The 12,601-nt window shown below is 53.1% G+C and overlaps 2 protein-coding genes across 3 annotated transcripts in view; one reads left to right on the top strand and one right to left on the bottom strand.

Annotated features, from left to right (window-relative positions):
- IPPK (inositol-pentakisphosphate 2-kinase) overlaps positions 1-4,145 on the top strand; it is a 45,891-nt gene extending 41,746 nt beyond the window's left edge. The window contains exons 12-13 of the mRNA XM_028093056.2: positions 786-865; positions 2,839-4,145. Of these exons, the coding sequence (XP_027948857.1) occupies positions 786-865; positions 2,839-3,064 (306 nt within the window). The 3' untranslated portion in view covers positions 3,065-4,145. The remainder of the gene's footprint in view (positions 1-785; positions 866-2,838) is intronic.
- Positions 4,146-4,924: 779 nt separating this feature from the next.
- CENPP (centromere protein P) overlaps positions 4,925-12,601 on the bottom strand; it is a 228,222-nt gene continuing 220,545 nt past the window's right edge. For both annotated transcript variants that reach the window (XM_028093074.2, XM_028093073.2), the window contains exons 6-8: positions 6,593-6,672; positions 5,578-5,669; positions 4,925-5,311 (exon numbers count right to left, since the gene is read on the bottom strand). In XM_028093074.2, the coding sequence (XP_027948875.1) occupies positions 5,181-5,311; positions 5,578-5,669; positions 6,593-6,672 (303 nt within the window). In that variant the 3' untranslated portion in view covers positions 4,925-5,180. The remainder of the gene's footprint in view (positions 5,312-5,577; positions 5,670-6,592; positions 6,673-12,601) is intronic.

The raw sequence follows: 12,601 nt of genomic DNA, 5'->3' as shown, positions 1-12,601 counted from the left end.
AGGGAAGGTGAGACTGATCTGTCAGCGTATGATGATGGGGGCAGCGACAACCTGTAAGGCCCATTGCCTTTTGTGTGATTAGTTTATTTTTGTAAACGTGAGAGCTATTCAATCTAAAAAATTCAAATAATAACGTGAACCGTCAAAGAAGGGGGAAGATGCCCCAGACCCTACACCAAGGTGACGCTTTCCAGAACCTCTCTGTGTCTGCCGTGCAGGTGGGCACACACGGCCTCATGAGTCGGGTCCCCCAGAGCACGCCGTGTGTGGTTTGCGTTGGCGGCCCTGGCGGATGTGTCTGTGGGCTGGTGCGCGCACGTGCTCAAGCCTGGTGTTGAGAGCCACAGTGCCTGGGTTTGAACCCAGGCTTGCCGTCACCAGGTAGTGCTGAGCAGGCCGGCTCTGGGTCACTCTGGGGATGAAGTGAGCTCACACGGAGCCTGGCAGCCCTCCATCCACGCAGCGTCCTTCGTGGTGGTGGTGTGATCCGAGCAGACCTCGCTGGGTGTGTGTGGAGCAGAGCTGGCCCAGCACCGTCAGGGTGCCCAGCACCCTGGTAGCCCAGGTAGCAAAAGTCCAAGCTGGCAGACTGGCTGCTTTGTGGCAGACAAGCCTGCATCCTAACGTTTGGAGTCGGGGTCTGCATGCTACCTGCGGTGAGAGGTCAGGGCCGGGCTGGCCCGGGGCTTTCTCACTCACCCCTGGGTCTGTAGCCGGTTCCTGGACTGTGCCGGGTGCGTGTCGTGGGGGTGCGGCCCTGGAGCTGACCTCTCCGTCCCCCGCAGGTTCAGCAGTACCGGGTGGCCATGACTGCGAAGGACTGCTCCATCATGATCGCGCTCTCCCCCTGCCTGCAGGACTCGAGGTGAGCTGCCTGCTGCACGCCCGTGCCCGTGTCCCTGCAGGGCCATGTCTGCTGACAGGCTGATGCCCGTGGCCCGCATGACACCTAGTAACCCGCCACGGCTTGCTGACTCCCACTGCTCTCTAGAAGTGTGTGATTCAGTTGGAAAGACGTTTACAGAGAACAACTTAAAAAGACTGTCCTGTTAAAGATTACTATGATTTTCTAAGAAAATACTCCAAAGACTTAGAAGCAGCTTGGATCCTGGTACAAATTCCTTTCTCTCAAGGCCCCACGTGCCCACCGAGGCTTGGAGGCCTGAGAAGCTGCAGATCCCCCACCAAGGTCCCGACCCTCGTGCGCCGGTGGGACAGCATGTCCGCTGTTGCGCTTCCTGTCCTGTTGGCAGCCGCTCTCCCTGGACATTATTACCCTTGTCCGGTCCCCTCCCCTGCCTTTTTTTAGGAATTCAGGATGAACCTGATAATCTTCTCTTGCTAATTAGATGGCATCTTCAGCATTGATCCTCAGGGTGCCAAACCCCACACACAGTGTTTGTGGAATGTTCCACATTCTTCTGACATGTGTTCCCGGGTCAAGATGACCTTATCGTTGGCTGCCAGCCACCTGTTTTTCAGATGCTTTTGAACTAAACATTCCTAGGACTGCTGCTCCCTGGCAGGCACAGAGCGGATAGGAAACACGGAGGGATGTTTGTAGGGTGCAACTGAAATACAAAAAGACTGTTCTGTTTAGTTGAGGACCCCTGTGATCCCATGAGGAAGTGCCTGCAGTGCGTGTTCACTGGATTGAGCTGGCCTTGTCCCATGGCAGAAGCATGCGGATGTCACCCACTGCCCTTCCTGAAACAGGCACGCACTCAGGAATGTGCAGGGCTGGCCGGCTGCTTGGCAGGCGCAGATGGGGCGGGGGTGCATGGCCCGGGAGCCCCGTGGCGCGGTGCAGAAGCGTTTCAGCTTCGGAGCTGCGCCCTGGGCTCATGGGAGCTTGTGGTGGGCACACAGGCAGCCCGTGTGCCGAGCGATGCCCCTCTGTGTGCGCGTCACCTTGTCAGGTGCCGGCTCGGTGGGGGAAGCCTGCTGGGGGCCAGAGAGGTGCTGTCCCGGCCCTGCTGCCTGGAGCTCAGGCCTCAGAAGCGGGACCTTCACTACTGTTCGGGAGGGAGTAGCTATGACCTAGCAGCTGAGCCAGGGCTCCGTTTTCCCTAGAGAGAGGGAGGGTATTTCGGGGCAGGAGTGAAGTGAGAGTCTCGGCCTTGATTAGCTTCATCACAACGGGAGCATGTTGATTGGTCTTCCCCTCCCAGGCAGGAGCTTTTAAAATTCGTGTTGTTTTGGGATGCTGTCTAAATCTAGAAGAGTAGTAAGCGTGGGGAAACTGGGACTCGTGAGTATTTTTCTTGGGCTAAACTAAATATCATATATTTAACCAGTTGTTGGATGTGAAATATTACGAAGCACTCTGAGAGCTGAGTGGGATGGATGCACAGCAATTTTAATAGAAAATTCAGAATTAGCCTCAGAGTGGTTGGTTTTAGTACAGATAATTGTTCATTTTCTGTTATAAGCACATGACTGTTCTGATGTTTAGAAAACCCACAGAATGAAGCCTTAAGAACAAAACATCAAAACCTGCAGATTAGATTTGAGACTAGAGCATGAAATCAGCTCTCTCTCCAAACGTGAAGAGCCTCAGGGAACACAGGCTTCTCAGCAGATGGGGGAAAAGGCGGGTGAAGGGAAGTCTGCTTCATCGGGTTGAGGAAAGGCCAGGTCGACTTTCTCCTTTCTCTCAGGGTTAGTGATTCCTGATTCCTGGTCAAGTGCCCCCAGGGACTAGGGGACACCTGCCAGCCCTCCCGTCCGTGTGGTGGCGGGTGTCACGGCGGGCCTAGGCAGGGTGCACGCCCTGCGCAGGGTGAGGATTTGGGTATTTGGGGTTCATGTGTCCTGAAGCTGCTCTTTCACTTCCAGCTCCGATCAAAGGCCTGTCGTCCCTTCGTCGAGATCCAGGTTTGCTTTCTCCGTGTCTGTGCTGGACCTCGACCTCAAGCCGTATGAGAGCATTCCTCACCAGCACAAACTGGACGGCAAGATAGTCAACTTCTATTCAAAGACTGTACACGCCAAAGACGCAGCTGTGATGTCGACCAGGTTCAAGGAGAGTGAGGACTGCACGTTAGTTCTCCATAAGGTCTAGGCACTTCCTGCGGGGTCTTTGAAACTTGAACACAGAATGTGAAGGTTGAATGAGAGAGCTCTTTTCTGTTGTGTTGGGTGACCTTTGGCTGTGAATGTTTTTGCTTTTTAACCCGTGTTCAGGTGGGGCTGCGTCTGGGTGACCCCGAATGGAAGGCCACCAGAAACACCTTCGAGGACGAGGAGCGCTGGGCGTGAGTGCTGCTGTGTGCGGTGTCCCCACACCTTCCGCTCTGGGCCGCGCCTCCTCCCCACCCAGGGCTCATGTCTCATCTCTGATGTAAAAGCCTTAAGACCCAAGGTTTGGATCTCCTACCACCAGACTCTAACATAGAAAACTTGAATTGTCGCGTACATCTTACAGTTTGGACTTGAAGGAAAACATGGATACTACTGGAACTTTCCCAGCTGAGTTATGTGGTCACTTTTTCCGTGCGAGCCACCAGGCAGCACAGGTTTAGTGGGCTCTCTGCTGCAGAGAGCGATGGGTGGCTGGTGCGGATGTGGGTCCTGAGCTGCGTGGACTTGGGGTCTCTGTGGAGGTGCCACGGCCACCGCTCTGCACAGGGTCATCAGGGAGCACGGGACTCAGGTCAGGGGTGGACACCACTCACTCGAGTGCTTTCTTTTTAGCTGAATGATTTTATCTTTGACTTTAGGGGAGACGAGGTGTTCCTTGCCACGTGCAGTTGCTGCTGCGGAGCTGGTGTCAGGGCGGCCGTGCGCCAGGCATTCTGGGTGTGTGTTTGGGGAAGGTGCCAGCGTGGCGTGCTCCCACAGGATGAGCGACTTCTGGCTGGCACCAAGAGGGTTCTCGTTGGGGTCACCGTAGGTGTGCCCAGCTGCTAAGAAAACTGTGGGGAATCTTGGCTTCAGTTTTTTATTCTATGGTAGGTTGTACAGACTATTTATATCATTGTTTTGAGGGACTAATGAAGGTTTATTGTAACATAAGATTATAATAGCAAAACCACGAAATTGTATGAAAATGCTACGTGAAAAATAAGAATATTTTGCTGATTGATTGTAAATTTTTGTGGGGAATTTTGTGATAACTTGAGAATTATACTTGTTTGAATCAAGCCAGCTCTCCTAGAATTTATTCAGCTTTGTCCTAACATTTGCTTTTTGCACACTCGGAGGTTCAGAAAGATACTCCAATGATACGTGTCTCGTCTGCGTGCATTGGGGGGCTGTCCCCTCACAGGGACACGTGTGGAAGCATCTGTGTTGTTTTGGCCTGAGGTCGTTCCTTGTTGCTGGCCTACGTGAGGATGGGTGTGCACAGGACCCCGGCCCTGCCAGGAGGTGGGTCAGGCCACCTCCCAGGCCCGTCCCGGCTGAAGCACCAGCATCCACGGCAGGGGGGGGGGGGGGCGCATGCGGACCGACGTGGTCCTGCCCCGTGTGGCCTCCGCCTCACCCTCCAGTGTGGCCCCTTCCCAGACTGTGGTTTCAAGCAATGTTTCTACCGATTCTAACCTTTTAAATGAGGCAGCTGAGACCAGTGCTGCCCAAGGGGTGGGGGGTGGGGGTCAAGTCTATATTACTGCATTTTTTAAGCTGACTGCTCCACTTTCATGTGAAGGCCAAGAAGAGTGAGTTCTGCTCTACAGGGCAGGGTGGCAAGGTGGGCGGTGCGTCACCCCGGTCAGGAATGTTAAGGAGTGGGGCCCTCGGGTGGCAAGGGGAGGGCCAATCTCTAGGACACAGGACGCCTCCACCCTCAGACTTGGTGAGAGGTAGGACCAGCCGCTCCCCCCAATCCAAGGATGGACACTCACTCCTATTATTAAAAGAAAAATAATAACCTTAACTTCTGAGAAAGTTGTTTTTTTTTTTAAGTAATCCATGCCCCCAGTGTTGGGCTCAAACTCATGACCCTGAGATCAAGAGTTGCACACTCCCCCAACCAAGCCCGCCAGGCCCTCCTAAGCACTGTATGTGCTGCTCGTCGGACATTTTGTATTCCAATAGCTGTTTATTTTTCCATGTCCCGACAGTTTATATAGGATGTGCTGAAACTGCACAGACGTGTCCTAAAGGTGTTGTTTCTCTGTGGAACACAGAAACTGTTGATGTGGAAGAAGATCACACACCTGCGTGTTTGCCTGGAACTAGTCGTAGCCCGCTGTGCAGAGCGACTTTATCAGGCTCTCGAGGGCGGCTTCAATGCCCAGTGTGCCCAGCAGGGCTCGGAAGCTGCGAGGCGCGGTCTCCAGGACTCGGTTCCGGTCCAGCTTCAGGGCTGCAGGGAGAGCAAGCCGGCTGAGACTCTACACCGAGACCTTCCCTCCTTCCCAAACTGTCGTGACCGTGGGCATGGACCCACAGGCCAGAGGTGGGGACAGAACAGTCCCTCCGCGCCTCTGCTTTCTGATTCCTGATAAACTGATAAAAACGATACAGTGAGATTCTCAACTTTTGATTCTTGCTATGAAAACCAGATGACAGAAGCAGGCGTCTGTTGGGCACAGTAAGAAGTCCTCACATCCCGACCCTGGGGGCCCCTACCTTGCTGTGGCGCTTTGGGTAGAAGGTCCAGCTTCGGCAAAACCTTCCCTTCTTCATCTATCTGCACCCTCCAGACAATGACCAGCTCGAACCTGAAAGAGGTAAGATGCGTTCCTAAGTGCTGTTTCAAATCGGGTGGGAAGTGTGAACTGTGTGGCACCTGTCACCCTCCCTGAGGAGGCGCTCCTGAAGACGTCTGGCCATGGACACAGGCCACGTCTGCTCAGGGAAGCACGTGGGACATGAACGAAGAGGGAAATGGACCCCAAGACCCAGCAAGATGCTGTTCTGTACCCACAGTGTGGTGGTGTGGCCGTGCGGGTGACGTACAGGATGCAGAAAACCTGCCCGTGCGGAACCTGAACTGTGATAAAGTAGTCTGAAAAGCTTTGGCAGTGATGGGAGGGTGAATCCACACCATGACCCAGGAATTTCACTTCCAGCCACAGAAGCCTGGGTCCTCGAGTGTCCGGGGACATGGACAGGAGCGTGAGAAATAGTGGAAAACGATGGATGACCCAAGTGCCCAAGACCCGAAGAAAGCAGAAATACAGCTGATGGAGTAGAACCACCGAGAATGAATGAACTACATACAGCTACGCACATAACCAGAAGCTCACTTCGGATATAATGTTGAGTAACAAAGGCAAGTCTGAGAGGCCTACAGAATTACAGCACCATTTTAAGATTTGAAAACAAAGCACTTTAGGCATTCTGATGCAGACCGTGCACGCACACAGCCCAGTGAGTCCTCCCTTCACCCAGTGCTTGCTGCTTCCCGGCCTCCCCTTGGCTCCCTCCAGCCCTGCAGTGAGCCCAGCAGCCCTGGCCGTTTGCCCATGTTCCACAACCTGCTCTCCTCCCCACAGCTGCAGAGCCAACACGGCTCACAGACACTTCAAGGTGTCCGGAACGTAGCTGCCTTTCGTTGTCTGCCATTTGTAAGCCTCGTTTTGAACAGCAAGCCGCCGTCTGCGTGTTGGGGAGGCCGGGCCTGCAGGGCATCCGCACTCACCCTGGCTGGCAGGTGCTCCGGACCGCCATGCAGCTGGAAGCGGCCCCCTCCGGGAGGTGCACGGCTGCTGGGTACTTCTCCTGTGGGCGAGGAAGCGGGTACAGGAAAATCAGGTGAAGGAACAGAAGCCAGGAGCCCTCATGAAGGGCCTCAGGTGGCGGGTGCCCCAGTAGTTCGGCCTCACGGCGCCCTGGCTGAGACAGGGAAACGGAAGGCTCCACAAAAACCTGCTCCGGGCTCCTTGTCTTGCTGCTTCTGGTGTTAGGACCTGCGCCCCCAGTTTATACAGGCCTCAACGCAGCTGCTGTCTGCCCTGCTTGTACGGGACCAGGACTCAGCGGTTTCTCTAGAAGAGACCGCCATCAAAGGCAGGACCAGGTGAGGACTGGAAGCCATCGCATGGGTATTCCAGACCTCCAGTGCCAGACACCTCGACGCCAAGGCATCCTGGCTCTAAGGAGTAACACCTGGGCCCTCGTCTTTGTTCTCACGCTTCCTGGATGCCTGAGGGGACATGTACACCAGACCACCGTCCTCAGTAAAAACCCCCAGGCCCCAAACAAAGATGAGACTCCCTCCCTTCCTTTCCACGTCTCCCAGCTGTAAGTTCAGTCAACTCCGCTCTCACCTCCTGCTGGCTGGCTCACGTTTGATTTCCATCTTGCACACAGCCAGGGCCCCTCTTGGCTGGTCCTGCGGGAGCACCTCTAGGGTCTCAGACCCGGCCAGCCCACTCCTGCCTCCTGTGTTCACTGGTGCTGCCTGTTCTAGATCTTTCCACTGCCCCACAGCCCTCATGTGCCCAACCCTCTACCCCTCAGTGTTAGCAGGTTAGAGAAGAGCTTCATCCTGATTTCACCTGTTTGTCCCCCAGGGCTCTCCAGCCTTTGGCCACGCTGCCTCCCTAGACCCCTCTGCTCTGGGGTGGCCCCTCCGTCTGTCCTGTTCTTGAGACCTGGGTGGCCTGAGAAGGCCAGTCACACATGCTCTGCAGTGTTCCTTGCAACTCACCAAGGTGACGCTCGCCCTGACGACCGGTGCTGCCTGCCGGGATGCTTACTGCTGTTCTCTGGAGTTTTAGCCTTTGGCCTTAAAAGCCCTTCGAGTTGCGGCCCCTGGGCAGGCCCCTGCCATGGTGTCCATCCTCACACTGGCCGCCCAATGGCTCCTGCCCATCTGCATGTCAGGAGCAGGGCCACTGGGGCCCCCCATGACCTCCCTGTCAGTCTCCCCCAAAAGTGTGCCTGGCCACCCTGGCTAACAGGGTCTTGGGGAGCATGCTCCGCCAAGCCAGCTTCACGTGGAGATCACATGCCATTTTAGAGTCAAAGGTGTTCTCTCTCAAAGAGGGAGATGAAGTGGGATTTCAAAGATTTCTAGGCTTGCAACTCTAAGGTAGGGTTGGCTTTCCCCTCCGCCTAATATTGTAGAAAAATCTGTCTTCCTGTTCCTCGCAGCAGAACTGATACCTGAACACACACCTGACTCTGAGGCCTGCTCTCCGGGGAGCGGACTGTAGGGCTGGGGGGACGGCAGTGAGCCTGTGGGCTCTGGGGCCAGTGTCTGAGACACATCTCTCCCTCCTCCCACCGTGCTTGGTGTAGAAACAGACACCCGGGCTGATGCTGAGCTCAGATGCGAGTCCTGCCATGTCCCACGTGGAGCCTCCCAGGACAGAGGGGCAGGGCTAGCGCTGTGGGGGGCAGAACCCAGGGCTTCAGAGAATAGGACCTTCCTGAGGACATGAGTACTCGGTGGACAGAACCCAATCAGCCCCAAGAAGGAGGTCTTGTAGGGACAAAGACGTGTCACAGCTTCTAAAGGGCCAGTGTGAAGATCAGCCTCTGCTGCCAGTGCTCCCAGACCCACATGTGAGAGATGCCGACAGAGCAAGATCGCGTCCAAACACCAAGCTGTTCTGACCAAGTGCTGGGCTCGGCCTGGTTTAGGCTTACAGACAGTTTCTAATTTCAGCCAAACAGTGTGTATGAGAAAATGTATACCTAAGTGTTTTAAATGGAAAGTGCCGGTTGATTTTTAAACCTCAAGCTCTTCTAAATTAATAACAGCTGTAGCTGAGCCGCACAGAGGGACACGTGAGCACGGCAGGGCAGCTCCCAGGCTGTGGGGCAGCTACCTGAGGCCGGGGCCGGCTCCAGTGTGGGGCCCGGGGGTGCAGACTCGCTGCAGGCTCAGCCTCCAGGCGGACCTCACAGCCTGGCCAGGCCTCCTCACAAGCAAAAGGAGGGTTTAGATAAGCGTTCACTAAAAGATATACTTCCTCTAGTTTAAAAACAAACACGGCGCCTGGGTGGCTCAGTTGGTGAAGCCTCTGCCTTCGGCTCAGGTCATGATCTCGGGATCGAGTCCCGCATCGGGCTCCCTGCTCTGCAGGGAGTCTGCTTCTCCCTCTGACCCTCCTCCCTCTCATGCTCTCTCTCTCTCATTCTCTTTCTAATAAAATCTTAAAAAACAAACAAAAAACAAGTAGAAATGCTGACATTAGGAAGAGGTCTGGAGAGCTCTTTGAGGGTGTGGTAAGTCACGTTTTACACAAGGTAGTGACACGGCCCGTGTATTGGCTTCTCTCCCGCTCGGCGCATAGCACACAGCAGGGGCGAGAGCACAGAGCAGAGCCCACAGACCAGCGGTGGTGACCAGACACGCAGTGTGTGGGTGAGGCCGCGGTGTGCAGGGGATGCTGCGGGAGAACAGAGACGTTGTGACATGGGACGCAGCTCTGAATGCAGACGAGCACATTTCAACAGTAGTTAGAAGTTTTATGTATGACTCCATCTGATGGGGGGTATCGTTGGGAAGCCCGGGAATGAACTTTGGGATGTGGGTGCTCTGCACATGCGGGGCGTTAGCCTTCCACAGGAAGCCTGTCCTAAGTGGTGATTCAACACGGGTGTTTACTCAGCTGCTTGCTACACGCCTTGGGGTCTGCATTCAAGAACTTCCCTGGTGTCCGTGCGGGAAGTGGTGGTAACCGGGGGGACGCTGGTTTGGGGTCAGACCCTTTCACTCCGGAGATTCACTTTGCTGTTGAAGTGGCTGCTGGTCCAAAAGAAACAGAATTTGTAAGAGCACAGGAGAAAAACCAGCCTTGCATTTTCGCGCCCGTGATACCAGGCCTGTGCCGAAGGGAAAGGGACCAGGCACCCTGCCTGCCTCCCACTCACACGAACGGGAAACCTTGCATCCCGAGCTTAAATGCACCCCTGAGTGTCCACAGTTAATTCATCTTGACTTTATGTCTGGCTGGTTCAATGATTTTTTTTTTTTAAATTGAGATATAACTCACATAACACTCCTTTAAAGTGTATATAATTCAGGGGTTTTAGTGTATTCACAAGGTCGTACAACATCTCTGCGATCCAACTGTGGACGCCCTGTTCTTTAGCTACTGCCCCTTCACCCCTCTGTGCCCCCCAGGCAGCAGGCAGCGAGCATGGACCGACGGTCCACAGATGTCCCTGTTCTGGGCATTTCAGACAAACGTAATCATTCGAGATGTATCTTGTGTGACTGGCCTCTTTGACTTGCACGTTCAGGCTGTGAGCACCCGGTAGCCGGCGTCCATGCTCACTCCTTTGTGCGGCTGAGTAACACCCCACTGTTCATCCATTCATCAGCTGATGGGCACGTGGGGGTTCTTTGCTCTTTGGCTACTAGAAACAATGCTGCTGTGAACACGGGTGGGCACACGTGTTCTCCTTCCTCATGGTTATGCGCCTGGGAGCAGCACTGCTGAGTCCTATGGGAAGTCCACGTAACCATGGAGGAACTGCCCAACTGCTGCCCATGGCGGCCGCCCGCTTTCATAATTCCATCAGCATTGTCTGAGGGTCCTGATTTCTCTTTCTCCTTGTTGATGTTTGTCATCACCCCCTTTTAGAAACTGTTCTTGTCCTCCTGGTGGGTGTGAGGTGGGAGGTCACTGTGGATTTGCATTTCCCTGATGGCCACGGACGCTGAGCCTCTTCACATGTGTTCATTCATCTGCACACCTCCGCTGGAGAAATGTGTGTTCAGATCCTTTGCCTCATTTTTAAAATGGGCTATTTTCCTTTTTATTATTGAATTATAATAGTTCTTTATATAGTCTGGATACAAATCACTTGTCAGATAAATGGATTGCTCCCATTCTGTGGATTGTCTTTTTACTTCCTCACTGGCATCACCTGAATACAGTTTTTAATTTTGATGAAGTCCAGTTTATCTATTTTTGTTCTTTTTCTTGCTTGTGCTTTTGGTGTCATAGCTAAGAAACCAATGCTGAACCCAAGGTCACAGAGATTTACACCTATGTTTTTTTTAAGAGATTTATATTCTTAGCTTTTTTTTTTAAAGATTTTATTTATTTATTTGAGAGAGAGAGAGAGAGAGAGAGAGAGAGAAACAGCATGAGAGGGGAGAGGGTCAGAGGGAGAAGCAGGCTCTCCGCTGAGCAGGGAGCCCAATGTGGGGCTTGATCCCAGGACCCTGGGATCATGACCTGAGCCGAAGGCAGTTGCTTAACCAACTGAGCCACCCAGGTGCCCCTATATTTTTAGCTTTTAAAATTAGGTCTTTGATCCATGTTGAGTTAACTTGGGTAGATGATGTGAGGTAGGAGTCCACCCTCATTCTTTTGTCTAGGAATATTCAGCTGTCTTCATATCAAGTCATTGAAAAGACTGTTCTTCCCCATTTAATTGGATCTGGTCATATTTTAATAACATTTTGTATCTGAAGAGAGTCTGGTCCAGAGTATGTGGGAGGTTTCGGGGGACAAAACACATCCCAGACTTTCCAGCAGATGTGCCGGGACAAGAATGTACAGATGTAGAAAAGTGAGCCTCCATGCGTACCACATACACAGAAATGGATCACAGATCTAAATCTAAGAGCTTAAAATTGTAAAACTTAGGAAAAATAAAAAAATCTTTGTAGTCCTGGATTAGCCAAAGATTTCTCAGGTACAAAACAAAAACTAGGATCCACAAAAGAAAAATAAATTGGGTAACTTCATCAGAATTAAAAATGACCACTCTTAAAAAGCCAGCCTCAGACTACATGTAAGGAACACTTAGAACTCACTGGTAAGAAGACAAACAACCTAATTTATATAACAGTCAAAGGATGTAAAGATACCTAACCAAAGAAGAGATGTGGAAGGAAAAAGGTAATATCACTCGTTACGGAAATGCAAATTAAAACCACAGTGAGATACCACTTTGCACCTACCAGAAGGGCTAATGTAAGCACGACTAACAATACCGAGTTTTGGTGGAGAAGCGGAATCTGTTGCTGGTGGAAACTGGGTAAGTCTGGTGGCTTCTTAAGGAGTTAGATATGCAAGCAATCCCACTCTCATGTATTTACCTGAGAGAAACCAAACCATGTCCAGAGAATGCATGCAACTGCTCATGAATCAGAGCCCCAAACTGGAAACAGTGAGTGATCCTTTCTGCCCGTACACCAGGCCCGTCTCCCCCACAGCAGGTGTGCAAACAACTTGGGCCATCTGTACCACAGAGGGATGTTCGGCAGCAGCGTCGTCCACACCAGAGCATATGGACAAACCTCAGAAGGCGACACAAAGGGCCACACTTATGAGAGTCTAGAGAAGGAGACAACAGAAGTCACGGGGTGAGGGGCAGGAACAGGGCAGACCGCAAGGGCGTCTGTCCAAACTCAGCAAATTACAGCTAACACAGGTGCGTATTATTGTACGAAAACGAGACCTTGTTTCTACAAGGAACGTCCCTCCACTCTCGGGGCCTGGGCAGCTCTGCTCCCCTCAGGAGAAGGGCGTCCTCTGTAAGGCCCTACTTGGCGCCACGCACTGTCCTGGACACGGGGATCCAGTGACGAGCCCCATGTAGAGATGCATGTCGTGGTGAATGACTGGGTGGCGGTCCGGGGCCTCCTAAAGCAGGTGCCACTTGGGTTCACACCTGAATGATGGCAAGATGGGGGCCCCCCAGAGCCAGCCTGTGCAGGACTGAGCTGGCTCACTGC

Source organism: Eumetopias jubatus, unplaced genomic scaffold (genome assembly GCF_037043125.1).
Source record: "Eumetopias jubatus isolate StellerSeaLion01/CBP00866 unplaced genomic scaffold, mEumJub1_p1.0 scaffold_15, whole genome shotgun sequence".
In the NCBI taxonomy this organism is placed as follows: domain Eukaryota; kingdom Metazoa; phylum Chordata; class Mammalia; order Carnivora; family Otariidae; genus Eumetopias; species Eumetopias jubatus.
This window is presented reverse-complemented; position numbering and strand designations above follow the sequence as displayed.